Genomic DNA, 19,769 nt, shown 5'->3' with positions numbered 1-19,769 from the left:
ATCGGGCTCCCTGCTCAGCAGGAAGCCTGCTTCTCCCTCTCCCACTCCCCCTGCTTATGTTCCTCTCTCGCTGTGTCTCTCTCTGTCAAATAAATAAATAAAATCTTAAAAAAAAAAAAAGATAAAGGGCAGGATGTAGGAATCAGGATGGAGAGGCAATGTTCTTATGTAACAGTGGTTGATCTGTTGGCCAGTCAGGTACCTTCCTTCCGACTTGGGATTCTTCGGTTTTCATTTTCCAGATCATTGGTTCATCTCGATAACAACCTCTGAAAACCCTCCCATCCCCATACACACACACACACACACACATACACACACACACACAGCAGAAGCAGGGCTCACTTTATGCCACATATGTGTTCTGTAGAGAAAATGCTGGGGTCAGATCACATTAACATTGTCATCGCAGAGCATGGCTTCATCAGGCTGGTGAACGCTCAACACTTCGGCAAGTGCATCTAACCGGGGACTTTCTGACACATTCGTTCATCTGTAAACACTTGAACGCAACAGGAGAGCTGCCATTTATAGGAACCCTGAGAGTATTTTGGTAATGCAAACAGTCACCCCTAATTAACTGTTTTGTAAATGTGGATTTGGGGGGTTGCCCAAAAGGGACGCAGCCATTACAGGGCATATGATACTGAGGACGCAGTGTTAATTAAAATCAAGGGCCTGGGCCCTGGGGACAAAGGATCCTCAGCTCTGGCAAAGTGAGGTTTTGCTTAGGCAGCCTGTGCAGCCACAGACACACACACCTGAGACTTGATGCAAGTACCTTTCCTCCGAGGAGCTTTCCTCTGTGTTCTCATTTCTCTTCCCAGCCGGCATTTTTAGCCCTGATTTACAAGCAGAAGTAAAGGCCAAGCAGCTCCATCAAGGTCACAGACAGACACAGCTGAGACCGGAAGCCAAGTCTCCCTCTGCCTTCTCCACCAGCTCCCTGCTGCCCCACTGTGACCCAGACCCCGTAATACCTCCCCAGGGCCTCCCCAGGGCCCAGCATTCCCTTCGATGCACCCAGCAGCCCAGCCAGGCCTAGGAAGCAACTGTCCCTCTGGCATCCAGAGCCACAGCCAGGGGAAGGAAAGACTTCACTTCCTTGCCACCTGCTCTTCGTTCCCCACCCACCCCCCCAAGCCTCCATCCCCAACTCAGTTTGAAGGAGGAGCCGGCAGTCCCCACCTCCAGGACCTGCTCTTCCCAGCGGGTCCCCACTCCCTACAGAAACCCTGTGCTATGGCAAGGTTGAGAACTTAAGGCTGAGCAGAACCTCTTGAGAGCTATCTGAGGTCCTGACTCAAGATGAGATCAAGTCCCACCAACTCAGAGTGAGTCTAGGTCAGGGTCTGAGCAGCACAAGGACCCTCACAGAAAGAGCTGAGCCAGGCCAGGCTGGAGCTGACTGGGTGGCAGGCAGGCAGTCAGGCAGGGGAGGCTCAGAAGTTGAGACTCAGCAGGGCCTCGGAGAGCTGGTTGATGTCCCGGCAGGAGGGCTCCCGCTGCAGGATGAAGTCCACCTTGTGATCCTGGCCCCAGAACACCTCCAGCAGCTGGCGCCGCAGCCGCTCAGTCTCCCGGGTCTTCCGGATGCCACTGCTGCCTTTTTCCTCCTCTTCTCTCCCCTGCTGCTGCTGACCGGGTTCTGAGAAAGCCCTGGAAGGATGCTGAGCCTTAGAAGCCCCCTGTGCCCTGGGAAGAAGCAGAGGGTACACGAAGAGCTGATGAGCATCCTGGGGGGAAGCGAGAGCTCAGTGGGCCTCCCAGGTAACGGCCCGGCCTATTCCTGGCTTGGGAGTGGGGCTGGGGCCACGGTGGAAGACGCAGTCCTGATGTTCCCCAAGCTGACCACTGAGTGGCAGCATCAAGCCACTTCTGAAGGGGAGAAGACCAGTCCCTTTAGCACCAGGAAGGTGAAGCCTGTCACTATTACGATCTAGTTCTAGTCTAATACAGTGATCGCTTACTTAATAGTCCAGCAGAGGGTGTGTGGAATACAACTGGCTGTAAGTAAAAGCAACCATGTTCCAAATAATCCACCAAAAATATGGATTAGGGGAAGCGCCCCTCCCAGCCAGGAGGGCCTAGATCAGGATGCCCTGAAAAGCAGTTAAAGGCCAGGCCCACAGCAACCAAACCAGTACAGAAGCAAGCTGGCCCAGATGAGGTCACCCTGCCCCCAAGTCTCGGGATCTACAAGGCCCCTGCAGACAGAGGGCCAAGGCTGGGGGCTGCCTGGGAGAATGTGGGGCATTACCTGACTGGCTTCTTCAGGAACTCATCCAGCGTGGGGCCATTTCGCCCTAACGGGTCATCAGGAACCATGAAGAGGTTTCCCACAAAAGTGAAAGGCAGCAGGCTGGGTGTGGAAAGAAAACATATGGTCACAGGGGTGCTCTGACGAACCTCCCAGACAGCTGAGACCAGCACCACCAGAAAACTACTGGCCACCATCCTTCGAGACCATATCAAGCCCCTTCCCAGAGTCTTCACCCAGTGGCAGAGCAGAACTGGTTTAGAGAAAGGTCTGAGTACGCGCCCTGTTCTCAGGGGAGGGCTCTCACCGCTCCCTGATGATCGCCATCCACTTCTCAGACTCCTCCGCCAGGTCCCGGAACTGGTCATTGGAGACAATGACCCCATCGGTCTCTTCGGCCAGCTTCACCATGAACCTGTTTCAAAAATCACAGCAGCCGTTCTGGCATTCTCCAAGGCCCCAACCCCAAAGAGTATTATTGACTCCCATGACCCACTTCTGCGGATGGAGATCTGGCCCCCCACCTCACCTTGACCCAGCCATCAGGTGCCTGCCAGATTTGGGTGCCATGGGTTGGAGAGGAAACAAAGATGAATCCAGCATGGTGTCCCAATAGCATCCCCTCCACCTACCACAATCTTCCACCCAACACTTTGTGCCTCATTAGTGAGAGACAGTGAGATCTGGCTCCAGCCCAGTCTTCTTCCACCCTACCCCACCAGTCAGTCACAAATCTATCATGTTCTTCTCCTGAAAAGCCTTCCACTCTGCCCCTTCCTTTCCAGTCATACCATTACCCTTAGCTATCTGGACACTGCAGCTGAGACACCGCATAGCCTCCTGATAAGGGGGTCCCCTGACCCCAACCATTCACCACCCTGCAGTCTCTCCTGCCTTCCCCTCAACAAATCTCTCCCCTGCTTGCCCTTTATCTACCGAGTAAAGTCCACATGCCCAGGCCTGGCAGCTAGGGCCTTCTAAGCCCAGCTCGAGCCATCCTTACAGCCTTATCTCTCCTGGTATTCCTAATGAACTTTCAACTCTGCCAAAATCAATGATCAGATAACACCCCGTTCTCCAAACATGTCCTGTGCTGACTGCCACCATGTTTCTCAAACTATTCCCTCCATCTGGAGGTGCTTCCCTAACCTCACTGATGAACAGAATCACCAGGGAACTTTTAAAAAAAAGAGATGCCTGGGCCCCACTTTAGAAATTCTGACTCCACAAGACTGGGATAGGACTCATGAGGCAGTGGATGGGGGTCTTTTCTAACAAGTTTAGAAACTAAAAGATGCAGCCTAGCCCAAGTCCTCAATCGACAAAAAACTGGCAAATCCCTCCCTTCCCAGAAAACTCCTACTAGAAGGGGGCTCCCTTTCCTCCAAGTCGCCACTGTGTTTGGTTTAGGGTTTGTGTGGGCTCCGAAGTCAATGATCAGGCCCACCCTAATTCCCAGCATCCCCACCTCCTCCTGCAGGCCATGCGCCTACTGCTAGGTGCTAAGTGAGCAGGCAGTATTTGAAAGACAGTGTGGCATACAGGAGACTAGTAATCAGGATTCAGTGTAACATGTCTGGTTCTGAGTTTCTGCCTGGGAAACAAATGAAGGTGTATCCATGGTATCACAGGATAGACAAAAGGCATTTGCTGGTTAAGGGTATTTTACTATCGTGTTACTTCATCTGTTGCTCAGCACTACTCATTCCGTGGGCCTACGCCACGCACCACCGTGTCATTCACTGTAACCAGACAAAATTCCAAATTCGCATCGGGCTGTCTGCCTACTGGGACCTACGTAACTGTACAGACACGTGCCTTTAAAATTCATTACAACTGACTCGCTCTTCAGTTTCAATTCTGTGTCAATGCTGGTGTGGAAAGGTTCCATATCTTGGATAATCTGTGAAATCTAGACATAAAACAGAAGAGCATTGGGAGAAAGTGAACTGCCTTTTTGTAGAATACCATTTGCTTTTTAGGGAGGAAACGTTGTTTGAAAAGACAAAATATATAAGCGCTATAGTTTGGAAACTAGTTTTTCTTTAAAACTGAAAATCCTAGAGAATAAAGAACTTGTAGTAGTAAAAATTTTTTAATTGGTTAATTGGGTTTTAAAATCTGCCCATTTCTGTGGCGCCTGGGTGGGTCGGTCGGTTAAGTGTCCGACTCTTGATTTCGGCTCAGGTCATGATCTCAGGGTTGTGGGATGGAGCCCTGCATCGGGCTCTGCGCTCAGTGTGGAGTCTTCTTGTCCCTCTCCCTCTACTCCTCCCCTCCACCACCCACCCCCCACCTCTGCTCTCCCTATCTCTGAAATAAATAAATAAAATCTTTAAAATCTGCCCATTTCCCCACTGTGTAAACTCTGGGGAGGGAATGTGCCCTGCATTTTTCATTTAAACAATTTGGCAGTTTTAAGTTCTCACTTTTCCTTTGCCATGTAATAGCCTTGGTCAAGAGAGTTCACCACTCCTACCCTATGTCTGCAGTTCTGTAGGACAGAGACGAGACCCACTGCCACACTTGATTGGGTCTGTGAACAGTTAAGGAATATCACTGTACACTTGCCTAGCACCTTGAGTGAGGCAAGCACATCCCTCAGCTCCTTTTGATATTCACAAGGAGGGTGACCAAATGAAGAGGACCAAGACAGAGGTTAGCCCGCTAAGAGACTGGTCCACGGGCAGAGTCAATGAATAGTACAACTTGGGGCTCAAATGCAGATCTTCTGATTCTAAATCCAGTGACCTTTCTATCAGAACATGTTTTGTATACTCTTAGAATGCATGGCTTGTGTCTCTTCATTTGACTTGTGATTTTGAACATTTACCCTGGCGCTTCCAGAACGTTGGGGAATTTCTCTACATGTTTGGAAATGTGGGTTGTCAGAAGGTACTTGTCAGTTACCCACGTCACCAGCTTTCCATTAAACTAGGATTTTCTAGACAGGAAAGCACTACATAAATACAAGGCAGCATTCAGCTTGAGGAACGAAAAATGAATGAATGGACACCCACGGCTGTCCACCATCTGTCTCATCACGCCTGCGGGGCAGGTTTACTGACCCGTTCGTACAGGTCCACGAAGGAATGACTGGCCATTTTCCCGCTGCCCAGGCTTAGAGACAGCACAAGGGGTCAGGAGCTTCTGTCTCTCCCTCAGTTTCCCCACTGTGTTCCTGGAATCTCAAGACGGGGGCCAGGAGAGAAGCAAGTACCTATCATCATAGGAGGAGATCCTCTTGCCATCCATGACTCGGGAGGGAGTGAGGGAGAGCAGGCTGAGGGAATACAGCTTTTGCAGGAAGTGGCCCTCTAGAGAAACACAGGCGCACAACGGGGTTATCCTCAGGCTGAAGCGGGGCCTATCCCAGGTTACAAAAGACCAGGCCCAACTCACCTCTGACCCTGGCATCCTTACTGAAGCGCCACTGAGGCACAAAGACGGTTATGTCCCGGTGGCCCCGGTCCCAGAAGTACTGCACAGCAATGGCGATGCCCCGGCTGGAGAAGTAGTGCTGGAGGCCGTGCCTGCGGCGGGAAGGGGTCAGCGCTCCGGGGCCCCAGAGGAGGGGCCGCTCGGGGTCAGGAACTCTGCTCGGATCATCCCTCCCACCCCCCAGCCCGGACCCTCAGGCCCACCGGGTACTCACACCATGGCCACATTGCTGCCGTCGATGACAATGTGACGGAGGTCTGGCTGGCCGGGGACATTGGCAAGGCACAGGGTGAAAGGGTCCTGCAGGGCCTCCTGGAAACGCTGCGTGCCGGTCACCAAGTTGCCCCCGCGCGAGCCTCGTTTCCACGGAGACCCACGACCTCGTGCTGCGACCTGCTGCTTATCTCCCCTGTCTCCTCGGTCTCCACAGTGCCACGGGGGTTCGGGCGCAGGTGGAGGGCTAGGCACCCTTGGAGGTGAGGCTTTCCCATTGTGTAGCCGCTGCAGGAGGGAGGCTCCCCGGGGCTGAGCTGCCCTCTGACAGGGGCCCTGGGCACCAGGAGGCTCGCCCTGGACACAGACCGACCTTCCTCTGTCCTGAGGCACCCCCTCCTTGCCCAGGGCCTTTCCTGTCAGGGGCCCTACCTGCCCTGCCATTCCTCCTCCTGACTGTGATCTGAAGGCCCCTTCTTTCTCCCAAGGCTCTTTCCCAGGCAGCTCCTTCCACCCCAAATCCATCTCCCTGGGACCACCCTGCTTCCCTCCCTCCAGCTCCATAACCTGTCTCTCTCCCCTCAACTCTCGCCACCCCGTAGGTCCAGGGTCCAGGGACTCCCTGCCTTCACTCGAGGGAGCTCTGACACCCTGGTACTGAGCACCCAGTGGGCCGGGGCTCCCCCCACCGCAGGGGGGCAGTGCCTGGGGCCCCTGCCCCCTGGCTGCCTCCTGCACCAGGCTCAACAGTTCCTCCTGGACAGCTAGGGGCAGCTGCAGCAGGGCCTCTCTGTGGGCATCCCCACAGGGCTGCAGCAGGGCCGAGAAGTCTCGCAGCACTCCAGCACACTGGGAGGCTCCAGGGGCTCGCCCTGGCCGAAAGTCCCAGCTCAGCCGCTCCACCAGCTCCTCCACTCTGCTCTGAGCCATGACGAAGGCCTCGGTCAGGCCACTGACCATCAGCGAACCGGGGGGCCCTGGCACGAGGTGGGCTGATGTGCTCCAGACCAGACAATCAAGGAAGAAGCCCTGGGCTCCCAGGAAGATGCAATGCAGTTTGGGTGGATAGTGGACTTCATCCTGCAGCTCTGGGCTGCAAAGACCCTTCAGGAACTCCTGGGGGAGGAATGGGCGGGGGGGGGGGGTAGGGAAAAAGGAGACTGCTGGAATTCTACATGGCCCAGTAGCCTCTTCAAGCCCATTGCATCCCACCCCAAGCTCCAAGACACCTGGGCAGAGCAATGGAGCCCCATAGATCCTGACAAAGGTAAGGATTAAAAAGGGATCAAGAATCCACTTCCTTCCGTTTTCAGCTGATAGTCTATGGCTAATATTTCCATTTAGAACTTGACTCAACTTAAGGTTCTATTATAATTAACTGATTATAATTAACAAGGTTGTCTCTCTAAATATTTATGCGTGTATGTGTGTTATATATTTCCATCATAATGACTGTCATTGCTAACTTTTGCTGAACTCATGCTTTATCTCATTCACAATAAGCCCAATGAGGTGGACACTGTTATTATTCACATTTCATAAATAAGGAAACGGGAGACTCTGTCACAGAGCTGGTAGGTGGTGGAGCTGTACTGGAACCTCTGGAAGCAATGTGGCCTGGCTTCCCATCCCCCACTGAATTCCTTGGTGGGGCCTGCTTGCCCAACTGGATTATCTCCCAGTCACAACTGATTTGAGTGAATCACCTGTCGCTAAGTCTTGGCAGAAACTGGCTCATCACGGCTGAAATGAAACCAAAACTCCACAGAAATACAGATTTGCAAAGTCCCTCAAAGTTCAGAGCCACTGAGGTTGCCAGTAAGACAACCAAGGAGTGAGTGGAGATCCTCCCCAGCAGCCCCTCCTCTCCTCTGCCTCCGTGCAGGGGAGGGAGTCACTGTTCCCTGAAGGGGCAGAGAGGGGTGTTCACCTTGGCTCTGCTGGCGTTCTCCTTGGGGCCCTCCAGCTGCAGCCAGATGTGAGGATTCTCAGGACAGTCCTTCGGGAGGACACTCATCCCCACGCTGAAGATGCGCTCCACGTACGGTTGCTGCTCCCGCACCTTGTCCTCAGCCTCCGCAGACACAGCAAAGCGGTCAGGGGACGGCGAGCCAGCCCCCCACGTAGGCATGGCTGCTTGGCCACCCAGCCCTGGAAGGAGGGAAGGCAGCTCAGAGCCTCCTCGTCCCCTCAACCCAAATTCTGGTCTCCCAGCCGACACCAGCTATCAACAGGTCGCACTTAGTTACCCATCTAGTAAACACCCTGGGTCCATCTAGGAAGGGAATGTCAGATTATGCGGAACCGGGTCTTCTCTCCGAGAGGAAGTCATGGGCAAACAAGGCTGCCTGTTGGGGATGGGCATCTGGCCTCTGGAAAAGGCTGACCAGGGCCCTAAGCAGGAAGAGTGGGGGGCTCCAGCTCGGTCTGGAGGCCAGAAGTGAACAGATGACAAAACAGTCTCTCTCCTCGGGGTCTCTGCAGTCTCCGGGTCCAAAGCGGCCTCTTAAAGACGAATCCTCACCGGGGCTTGAACTGGGATGTCCTCTGGAGTCCCTGGTCTGCCATTTCCAAGGTTCTAGCCCCTCCCACCTCTCCCCCTCCCTCCGCTGTCCGCCGCTCCTCTCCAGCGCGCTACGGCCCCACTCGGGGCCCAGGGGCCAGGCCGGGTACCGCCCACAGCCGCCTGCGGCCGCCGCCCCTCCCCCCCGGCCGCGCTCTGCACTGGGGCCTCCGGCTCGGCTCCCGCGGCCCGGGCGCGGGGGAGAGCGAGCCTACCCGCCTCGGCCAACCGCTTCGGCCTCAGTCCCGCCGGCGCCTCTCGGAGCCTGCCGGCCCCAGCTTCGCCCGCGCCCCAGGCCCAGAGGAGAAGGGCGGGGGACGGGGGGAGGGCCGAATCTGGGCGGGCCTTCCCGAAGTCCTCACCCAACTGGGACCTGTCTTCACATCTCGAACAGTTTTTTGAGTCACTTCCTGGCCCGGGGTGGAGTCAGCCAGACCCCACCCAGCGCTGGGCCGGCTCCGGGCCCTAGCGCGCGCCTGCCGCCGGGCTCCTCCCCGGCCCGCCCCCGGCCCCGCCTCCCCGGCCCGCCCACTCGCCCGCAGTTCCCCCGGGCTCCGCGTCCAAGCCTGGCTGATGGGCTCTTCTCTCCGCGTAAGTCTGGGTTCTCGCTCGTTCTGAGCAGCTGTTTCTCGGGAGAGAAGAGCCACTCGTTGAGAGCTGGAGGTGAAGAAGGCCTTAAAGGGACTAATGCATTACCTTCGGATGAAGATATGGAAGACCAAGGAGAGAAAGAGACTGGCCCACGGTCACAAGATACTGACACCGTTGGCCCAAGCACTTTCCACCAAAACAATTGTAGGGAAAAGACAAGGGCGCCCGCTTTCTTCCAAGAGCGGAAAGGGGCCACTGAGGGCTGTTGACTAGCGAGGGATTTTGAAGAGGGGAGGAACAAGGAGAAGTAAGGGACTGTAGCGCTGTCTTGCGCACACATGCACTCACACACACACATGACGGGCACTCATACGTCCTCACAGGCACATGTACACCCTTACGAACACACCAAGTTCTCTGTCGTCCCATATGCAGCCTTCAGTGCTCTCCAGGAGGGCTGCCCTGGGTTCTGTCTGTAGCCCTCCTGTCTGGCTGCTTCATCCCTCCTCTCCCTCCTCGAGCCCAACTGCTGCTGTCACTTCATGCCCTGCCAAGGAGGAGGGAACTGCAGTGACGGTGGGAGAGAGAGGCAGGACAGAGAGGTATGGAGAGAGAGATGCTGAGACCAGGGAACAGTGAGACCCAGAGAGAGGGCTGAGGAGCAGGGTGAGAGGTAGTGAGAGTCCGCCAGAAGCGGAAACTGAAAGGAACACTGAGAGGGGGCAGAAGACAGGAGGACTTGTGGGTCACAGAGCCACCCAGCCATGCTGGGAGCCAAGCGACACTGGCTACCGGGTCTCCTACCCAGCCCCAGGCTGCCCTTGGCCCTGATGCTTCTGGCTCTAGGGTGCGGGTGGGCCCAAGAGGGGACAGAGCCTGTCCTCCTGGAGGGTGAGTGCCTGGTGGTCTGTGAGCCTGGCCGAGCTGCTGCAGGGGGGCCTGGGGGAGCAGCCCTGGGAGAGGCGCCCCCCGGAAGAGTGGCATTTGCCGCAGTCCGAAGCCACCACCATGAGCCAGCAGGAGAGATCAGCAATGGCACCAGTGGGGCCATCTACTTCGACCAGGTAATCCCCCTACCCTTGTCCAGACGATCTGTAAGGACCTGGAATCAACTGCCCAAACCCACTTTGCTCTTAAGGAAAAGCCCCCCACTGTGACCAGGGGCTCCTCAGCGCCACTGCCCATCTCCCTTCCCTACACTCCTACCCACATCCCTCCTTGCCCTTTCTCACCATTTCTTTTGAATCTGGGCCTTCCTCCTGTTCTTGTCTTCTTGCCACCCCTACTTTTCCTCCCCACAACCCAGTAGTTTCCCCGAGCCCCACTCAGCAGAGTCTGCTTCCCACAGGTCCTGGTAAATGAGGGTGGTGGCTTTGACCGGGCCTCAGGCTCCTTCGTGGCCCCTGTCCGTGGTGTCTATAGCTTCCGGTTCCATGTGGTGAAGGTGTACAACCGCCAAACTGTTCAGGTGACCTGTGTGCTGGGGCCCTGTCCTGGCTCAGGAGGGGAGGGGAGGGAGGGTGAACAAGTGGAGTCCAGCTGTGACTCCTCGGTAGACCCTCCATTGACCTGTGGGGTGGGGGGCTGGCAGGGGCAAGGGCGGAAAGGACCGGCCTAGCAGAGAGGGTGGAGGAGGTAGAGGACAACACTGGCCACCTCTCAGCCCTCCTACAAGAGTGCACTGAGCCCCAAGTTCCCAGGATTACAGAGTCCCTTAGGGGCTGGAGAAAAAAAGCAGCCCTCAGGAAAGTGGGGGGTCTTGGGACAAGGGCTGGGCAGAAGTGCTAACTGGGCTCACCTCCCCAGGTGAGCCTGATGCTGAACACATGGCCTGTCATCTCAGCCTTTGCCAACGACCCTGATGTGACTCGAGAGGCAGCCACCAGCTCTGTGTTACTGCCCCTGGACCCCGGGGACCGGGTGTCCCTGCGCCTGCGTCGGGGGAACCTACTGGGTGGCTGGAAATATTCAAGCTTCTCTGGCTTCCTCATTTTCCCACTCTAAAGGTTCAAGCTTTTCAAGGACTGGAATCTAACCCCTGACCTCTGACCTCCGCCCTCTGCCCTCTCCTGCCCCAGAAGCAGCTTCTTTGGGGTAGGAGAGAGGCTCCCTCTGGCTGCCTGTATTCTGCCTTCTTGCATGGGACCCTGTGCCTGACACCCAAGGTGCAGAGTGAAGAGTAGAGCTGTGGTGTCTGGGGACCTGGCCCCTCTCACCTCCCCTCCCACCCCCTGCCTCCCACTGCAGCTCTTTGTGCCTGTGGGGTTTGGCAGGTAGGGAGCTCTGTGCCACTTTGCAGACTCTGCTCTTCCTGTTCCTCCACCCCCAGCTCTCCACTCAGTGCTATTTGGGGACAGGTGGCCCAGGTGAGCCTGACAGGCCCCCACCGGGGCCCAGATGGACCAGCCTCAGTGTACCCTGCAGGCTCCTTCCTATGAGGTGTGCCAGCATCACGGATCTTGGCCAGCACAATCAGAAGCTGAGCCAGCACCGTGTGGGCTAGGGCAGGAGGCTTAGGCACCAGCAGAAGTGCGGGGAGGACCACAGAGTGGCCCGGAGCCTGTGGCTGGTGAGGCAGGCAGGGCAGGTGCCCAGCCTGAACATGGTATACGTATTTCATTTACGTGGGGACAGCCAGCAGGCAGTGAACCTGGGTATCCATCTGTGCTAGGTCCCAGATGGACTCTGGCCTTCCCCTCCCCATCCAAGACATGGGGTGTGTGTGTTCGCTCTGGCCAAGAGTGGGTGTACTCAGTTTCCTTAGACAGCTGGAGGTAGGGGTAGAAAGTCACATGTGAGCAAGTATAGATCTCCAGGCATGGAATGTGTCAATGACAAGGCCACCTCCTAGAACTGCTCCACCTTTGTGATCTGAACTTCAGCCACTCCACACTCTGACGGTCACCTCGCAGCTCTCTCAGCTTCCTTCACTGTACCTGTTCCAGATGATCCCTCAGCCTCTCTTCTTTCTCCTGATTTGTGCTGTCTTGTCCTCCTTTCTTAAACTTTCTGTTATCTTGGATGCTATGACTCATCCCTTCAACCACTCTCCTGCTGGTATTATAAATTCTCTCTGTCTTACCGAGCTGTCCCATTCTCCCAGCATGGATGAACCTATCAGTAAAGCAACTAGAGAATGATGGTCAATGAGAAACTGCAGGATCACTGAAGAGACAAGATGCCATTACAATTGGGATCAGGGGTTACAAGTTCCAGGCAAGTATGTTGTTGAGAAGATAAATGTAAGCTTGTATATTCAAGTCAAATAAAAAAGGAAATTAGTAATGCTTGAATTAAATAGGAAATACCAATGTGAATTTGTGGTTTTCAAAAGAAATAACTTTTTCAAACGTTGTCACTAAAGTAGCCTAGAAACAACATCAGGAAAAATCTGATACGCATTCTTAGCACCAGGATCTTTGCCTCAAATATTATTCACCTTTAAAATAACTCATGGGAGAGGGGCACCTGGGTGGCTCAGCCGGTTAAGCGGCTGCCTTCGGCTCAGGTCATGATCCCAGGGTCCAGACATCAAGCCCCACCTTGGGCTCCCTGCTCAGCGGAGAGTCTGCTTCTCCCTCTCCCTCTGCCCCTCCACCCACTTGTGCTCGTGCTCTCTCTCTCTCTCTCAAATAAATAAAATCTTTAAAAATAAATTAATTAATTAATTCAATTAGATTAAATAACTCAGGGGGAAGGGTGCCTGGCTGGCTCAGTCAGTGGAACGTGTGACCCTTAATCTCGGGGTTGTAGGTTCGAGCCCCCCGCTGGGTGTAGAGATTACTTAAAAATAAAAATCTTTAATAAATAAATAAATAAATAGGACTCAGTGTTCCTTGGAGAATAAATAGCTCCATGTCTTAAATAACTCTAGGCCTGGAACATGTTGTTAATGACAAAAAGCAAGGATATTTTTTTTAAACTGTATAAGGTAGCGCTGAAAAGGCAAAGGAATCCATCTTAAAATGCTCCCACCTGACATGCTGTGACAATTTGATCATCAAAAGGAAAATAATAGGGGTACCTGGGTAGCTCAGTCGGTTAAGCACCTGCCTTCAGCTCAGGTCGTGATCTCGGGGTCCTGGGATCGGGCTCTCCGCTCAGTGGGGAGTCTGCTTCTCCCTCTTCCTGACCCTCTGCCCCTAGCCCCACTCGTGCTCTCTCTCACTCTCTCTCTCAAATAAATAAAATCTTTTTAAATTTTTTTAAAATTTTTTTTAAGATTTTATTTATTTGTCAGAGACAGAGAGACAGAGAGAGAGCACAAGCAGGGGGAGAGGCAGAGGCAGAGGGAGAAGCAGGCTCCCCGCTGAGCAAGGAGCCCAATGCGGGACTCCATCTCAGGACCCTGGGATCATGACCTGAGCCAAAGGCAGACGCTTAACTGACTGAGCCACTCAGGCGTCCCAAAATTTTTTTTTAATTTTTTAAAAAAGGAAAATAATATAATTAATCAGAACAAGGTGAACTTTTAAAATCCATGACTCTGGAGTGATATTCAAAAAGGAAACAGTCACTATAAAAATGTCCAAAAAGATAGGTAATATACCAAGTGGAGAAGAACAAATATAATGGTATATTTTTAGTTAATTCTGATAAGTAGAAGAGTATAAAAATAGTAGGTATTTTATCTCTTCATAAGGTATACTCATTTCTCTTTATCTGTATAAGTAGGGAGGGGTGGACACATAGAGCTGTGAGTGATTCCAGAGAAAGTTGGAACTGTGTCAAGAATGAAGAAGACTGATTGGCACCATCTGGTCATATATTACGACTAGGAAGAACGGGAGTCCAACAGTGTGTTGCAAGATGATGAATTAGTCAAACGTCTAAAAGATAACTGCTCACAGCTCAAACTTGATCCTTCATCTCTTGGGAAAGGGAGCCTCTATGTTACGATACTAATTACAATGAGATTTCAGTAAGAGTAAACCCAATAATAATGGCTTAACCGAGGAAGATTATTTCTGTCTCACATAGAAGAATTCGCACATAAAGAGTCTAGGGCCGGATTGCAGTTTCCTGATGATCACAGCTGAGTTTCCCTTCTTGCAGTTCTACCATCTTTAGCATGCCATCTCATGGCCCAACATGGCTCCTTGCACTACAGCCATTACATCAGCCTTACAGCCCCCCAGGAAGGAGGAAGGAAGAAAGGGCACACCACTTTCCTTTATAGAAGCCTTCTGAAAGGTGCATCCCACATTCCGGTTGCATCTCATTGACTAGAATTTAGGCACACGTGGCCACACCAGGCCAGGGAGAGAGGCTAGGAGGTAGAGTCTTTATTCCAGGCTGCTCTGCTCAGCTAAACATTAGAAGTTTTATAATGAGGAAAAAGAGGAAACTGCATATTGGGGGAAAACAACTAGATGTTTTTAAAAGTGCAAATGGACTACATAAATTTGTCAATAATGACAGTGAAGTTGTAGTATTGGTTTTCCATTGCTGTGTAACAAATTACCATACAATTAGCAGCTTAACACAACACCTATCCATTATCTCAAAGTTTTCTGTAGGTCAGAAGTCCAGCAGAGCATGACTGGATTCTCTATCTGGGGTTTCATAAGGTCAAAAGCAAGGGCTGCCTTCCTTGCTGAAGAAGAATCCACTTTCAAGCTCATTCAGAGTTCAGTTCCTTATGGCTGTAGGACTGAGATCCACCATCTTTGAGCCAACAATGTTGGGCCAAGCCCCTCATACACTTTGAATCTCCCTGACCCATCCATGTCTCTGACTTCAGTGGAGAAAGTTCTCTGATTTTAAGTGACCACATGATTAGTTTGGGCCCACTCAGAAAATCCGGGATAATCTCCCTATTTTAACCTAAATTACATATGAAAATGTCCATTTTACCACGAAACATAATTCAAGTTTCCAGGGATCAGGGCATGAACATTTTTGGAACATCTGCATGGAACATGGACATTTTTGGAATATCCTCATCATTAAATTTAAGGATGGCATCATCTAAAGGAAAGCCATCCAGCTACAACACACTAATCATGTGGGAAAAGTGTGGGCTTGAGGAATTCCCATGCTATTCAAGGTAAACACTGGCTCTGATTTTAGTCATTTTAGAAGGGGATCCAGTTCCCAGGTCCCAACCAAGAATTCGTTGATGAGTAATACAAAACTTCATCTGCACTGAGATAAGTTTCTTTTTTTGGATGGCTAAACTGAGATAGTATCCATCTCTTGGGTCTACAAACCCATTTTTATAATAAGTGTAAGTGTGGGTGTAATAAACGTCATGGTCCTTGTAAGATGTGTGTGCTTTACCAAAATCATGCTTTTAGAGAACTTAATACATTATATTGGTGATCCTATCGAAATATGTATGAGGATTTAAGTTTACAATCAATGTTTAAATCACTTGATTTGTAAAATACATAGATTTTGATTTATTGGGTATATAAATCATGTTTAAATGTTTAGACAATTTTGCTTAAGTAGGTTTACAAGGTAAATAGATTAAACAACAAATAAAGCACAGATGGCGGCTAGTGTTCCTCTCCAGGTACAAAAAGCTCCTCAGACTTTAAGGATCCTAAGAATAGAATCCAGCTGTTTTACCTTCCTATGCCCACATCCTGGCAGCTGGTTGTGGCAGAGAAAGTCCCACCACTGAAAGATGTGCTGTAGATCTAAACTCATGGTGTCCAGCCACTCCTGGTCCTCAAGCGTCCGTCCAAGTCTCCTGTGGTTTCCTCAGCCAGGTGTTCTCGTCATCCTCCCCAGCATCCAACTGAAACCTTCTGTTCTCTCCTGAAACCTTGTATACCACCAACTCTGCCCCATTGTCAGCAGCAGACAGCCCCCTTCACAGAAGCCGCAGAAACACCAGGCAGGAACCCTTCCCACCACCACATCTAGAAACTCACCATTCTCAGCTCTGCTTCGTCCTATCTGGCTCAGTAGAAGCTGGGTCCCTCTTCTTGTCAGGGCTGCCATCTCCATCCACCAGTCACGAAGCTCACTTCCTCCAGACATCCCCTTTTCTTTTCCTCACTTCTCTCTTGTAGGTGCAACTTCTCCCTCTCTACTCCTTCTCTTCAGCAGTTAACTAGACTCAAGTATCTTAAACCTGAAAGAGAAAAAGATGGGTATGGAAATAGTTGTAGGTATAGAGTTGTCCTCAGCTTTATATGCCCCCAAGGCTAGTTGGTGCCATCTCTCCTCCCCTTTAGAGTCAAATATTTATGCTCACCAGTTACCCACCTCTTAAGTCAACTGTGGCCTCCACTGCCCCACCTAAACTGCTCTCAGCTGGTCACTCACAACTTCTGTGTCACTAAAGTCAGTGGACACTTCCTGGTCCTTCTGTTATTCGGGCTCTCCCTAACATTTGGCCCTGTTGACCTCACCCTCTTACTAGAATTCTCTGCGCCAGTTTCCCTGGCTATACGCCTTCTGGGCTTGCCCTCTACTCTTGGCCCAGGCTCCAGTTTCTTTTCCAGGCTCCTCCACCTCTGCCCATGGCTTAAATGTTGGTTTTCCTCAAGGTTCTGCCCTAGGATTCCTTCTGTCCTGACACACTCTCATCCATGTGCTGACAGCTTCCACATTTGTTATCTTTCTCCCTGATCTCCCTCCTAAATCTCAGACTCATACCTTGGACAGCCCACCTTAAAGTCAACCTCCTAAAATGATAGACTTTCCTCCCTAGATCTGTTCTCTCTGTGTGTCTGTTCTCTGTAAATGGAACCTCCCAGTTGCCCTAACCCAGCACTAGCCATTGTCCTCAGTTCTCCCCTCTCCCTTATCCCCCCATAGCTAATCACTTACACTCATGGGTTCCATCCATTGTTTTCCATCCACCCTGGCTCAAACTACCAATCTCCCAGATGGATTTTCCCAAAACCTTTCTTTTTTGTTGTTTTTTTTTGGCGGGGGGGTTGTGTTTTTTTGAGGTAAGGGAGGGACAGAGGGAGAGGGAGAGAGAAAATCTTAAGCAGGCTCCACACCCAGCATGGAGCCCGACTCAGGGCTTGATCCCACGACCCTGAAATCATAACCTGAGCCGAAATCAAGAGTTGGATGCTTAACCGACTGTGCCATCCAGGTGACCCTAGTTCCCCAAAAGCTTCCTAACTTATCCCTTGGCCTCCAGTTTCACCTCCCTCCACCCGTTCTCCACACTGGGGCTGCCATAATGATGTTTGTAAATGAGCTTCACTGCCTAAAGCCCTTTAGGGGATGGGGTGTGAGTCTCAGAATGAGACATATCTTTGTGTGGTTTTTGAGATCCTTGGCAGTCCAGCCTCAGCAAACTCTCCTGCTTCATTTTCACCATCTGCAAGAATGTGGAGGCTTACAAAGTAGCACCAGATACTAGCAGAGGGAAAGCGGCACCATCCTCTGTTGGGGGACCTGGAGCTGGTATATTAAATTAAAACTATGCAGCTTATGACCTGCTGAATGAGGAGGCACAAGCCACCCACACGGACGTCGTAGGCAGGTCGCTCCCTCCCCGTCTGAGCTCTCACCTCAGGGGGATGAAAACCCCAGGACCATTTTCACTGGAGGTGCAGTTTCAGTATATACACACAAAGGAAGGAAAGACACAAGATTTATTACTTACAAATCCCAGACTTGGAGGCGGGGGTTCACGCAATGAACCAAGGGAAGGGCAGTCGTCTATCCCTCGTCACGAGTGAGCGAGCAGGAGGTAGAGAGCAGGGTAACAAGACCTATTAATCATAAGGTGGTTGGCCCAGAGGTCACTAAAATGTTTGTGGACTCAACTCTAAGTGGTTATTTTAAAAGGTGCCCCAGGAAAAGCAAAGTGGGAACTTGGGGTGGGGTGGGGGCAGGAGGAGCACGGCATCCTGAGCTCTGATCCTTGAAAATGGCCCAGCCTCTGGGCATGAGCCAGGTTGCCGTACTGCGAAATGGCCAAGCAGCAATTCAAAAATCACTGTTTTCTCATCACACCACAGAAAAAGAAGGCATGGCTTTCAAGTCAAAATTTATCAGGGCCAAGAGAATCGTTCTTGGGCCCACCTGAGGTAAATCGGGACCTGTTTTAGTTTGTAAAGCATCTTAATCTGGACCAACCTGAAATGGAGAAATCGGAACTGACCCTGTGTAACACATTAGTGAAAGATGGAGAGCCACAGATTGAAGCGGGGGGGGGGGGGGGGGGGAGGAGTAACTCTAGCAACCAGGTGAATATGCTCACGTGAGAAGCAGTGAGCATAGCGGTTAAGATGGTGGCGCGGGAGCCCCTCACTTAGAAGCTGCATGTGACGTTCTGTGACTTAACCTCTCTGTACTAATTCTTCCTCTATACAATGGAAAAAAGAATTGGATCTACTGCACAGGGTTAGGAAACACTTAGAACAGTGCCTGGCACAAAGCAAGTGCTCTATATAAGTGACTGTTACCACTTGGATTAGTAAATAAATTAAAACTGGTGCATGTCCCAAAGATTCTTGGGCAATCTTTAAAAAGCAGGTAGGATTTTTGTTTTGTTTTATAGTGGCCACTTACCTGTTACAAAACTTCTTTCGTTCTGATGTGTTCACTTTTACCCTGAACACAAGGACTTAATAACTGGTTGCTCAGAAAACATGGTATAACATAAAGCTGAGAGGTCCTAATCTCACCAGCTAGTTTATGTAAGTTTTAACATGGGAACGGGATACAGTGTGGAACGTTCTTTGTCTTTACAGCTTGTGTTACATCATGGGACTATCTGCATAATGGCTGTTTTGTAATTTCTCTGCTAGAGACTTGGGGAAGCCCACCTGCTAGTGCCGCATATAAGAAGGGAAAATCGTGATGGGTGTAAATGAGAGAAGCAGTGACTGGTAGTCTACCATGCCCATGATGCTCAACTGTAGACAGACGTTTTTTATTCACTCCCCCAAAGAGAGGAGGAATCGCAAATCCTGCTCAGACCTTGTAAGTTGTTCCATAGCGAAGAAGAAGAATCTCACCATCAGAGGGCTCAGAAGCCAATGTGGGTAAAATCTGATTATGGCTTAAAGTCATCCTGAGTAGCAAATAGATTTTGCTGAGCCACCTTTCTGATCAGCCTTCCACTTAGGAGTTCGAGCCTTTCACTTGCTGACCTGTACTAAGAGCATGTGCATGGCTCTCGGGAAGACCAGGACCTCTCTGAATGGCCTGTGAGCTGAGATCCCAGGTGCCTGAGCCACAAGCTCCTCTGGAACACTCTCTCTTACTACCCTGCTCTGTATTTGCTTGAGTCATCTTGAATCATTTCCCTCACCCGAGTGTGGGTACCAAAGGGGCAGAGACCATATCACTCACATTACCTGCTACCCACCCCACACCTAGACAGGGCCTGGCACATAGCTCCACAAATAATGAGTGACAGGGTACACACAAACTGGGGAGTTCTCAGGAAGGACATTTCCTTCCCACCACTCCATACCCCTGCCAGTGCTGGACAGAAGCTTGGGCAGGTGAGGTGTGCCTGGGTGGCTCAGTCAGTTAAGCATCTGACTCTTGCTCTGGGCTCAGGTCTTGATCTCAGGGTCCTGGGATCAAGCCCCACATCGGGCTCCCTGCTCGGTGGGAAGCCTGCTTCTCCCTCTCCCACTCCCCCTGCTTGTGTTCCCTCTCTCACTGTGTGTCTCTCTCTGTCAAATAAATAAAATCTTAAAAAAAAAAAAAAGAAGTTTGGGCAGGTGAAAAAGGCAGCAAGAAGCAGAGGCCCAATTTTGGGAA

At 51.6% G+C, this 19,769-nt stretch overlaps 2 protein-coding genes across 2 annotated transcripts; one reads left to right on the top strand and one right to left on the bottom strand.

Moving 5' to 3' along the window:
- Positions 1-324: 324 nt before the first annotated feature.
- KHNYN (KH and NYN domain containing) lies at positions 325-8,850 on the bottom strand. The gene is made up of 8 exons (XM_036114748.2): positions 8,693-8,850; positions 7,845-8,065; positions 5,916-7,030; positions 5,663-5,793; positions 5,481-5,577; positions 2,568-2,675; positions 2,261-2,362; positions 325-1,695 (listed from the first exon to the last, which is right to left on the bottom strand). The coding sequence occupies exons 2-8, from the start codon at positions 8,043-8,045 to the stop codon at positions 1,443-1,445; spliced, it is 2,007 nt and encodes a 668-aa protein (XP_035970641.1). The 5' UTR covers positions 8,046-8,065; positions 8,693-8,850; the 3' UTR covers positions 325-1,442.
- Positions 8,851-9,326: 476 nt separating this feature from the next.
- CBLN3 (cerebellin 3 precursor) lies at positions 9,327-12,409 on the top strand. The gene is made up of 3 exons (XM_036114745.2): positions 9,327-10,132; positions 10,417-10,536; positions 10,875-12,409. The coding sequence occupies exons 1-3, from the start codon at positions 9,833-9,835 to the stop codon at positions 11,070-11,072; spliced, it is 618 nt and encodes a 205-aa protein (XP_035970638.1). The 5' UTR covers positions 9,327-9,832; the 3' UTR covers positions 11,073-12,409.
- The last annotated feature ends 7,360 nt before the right edge of the window (positions 12,410-19,769 follow it).

This window comes from Halichoerus grypus, chromosome 8 (assembly GCF_964656455.1).
Source record: "Halichoerus grypus chromosome 8, mHalGry1.hap1.1, whole genome shotgun sequence".
In the NCBI taxonomy this organism is placed as follows: domain Eukaryota; kingdom Metazoa; phylum Chordata; class Mammalia; order Carnivora; family Phocidae; genus Halichoerus; species Halichoerus grypus.
The sequence above is the reverse complement of the archived record's forward strand: the minus strand, read 5'-3'. Positions and strand labels throughout refer to the sequence as shown.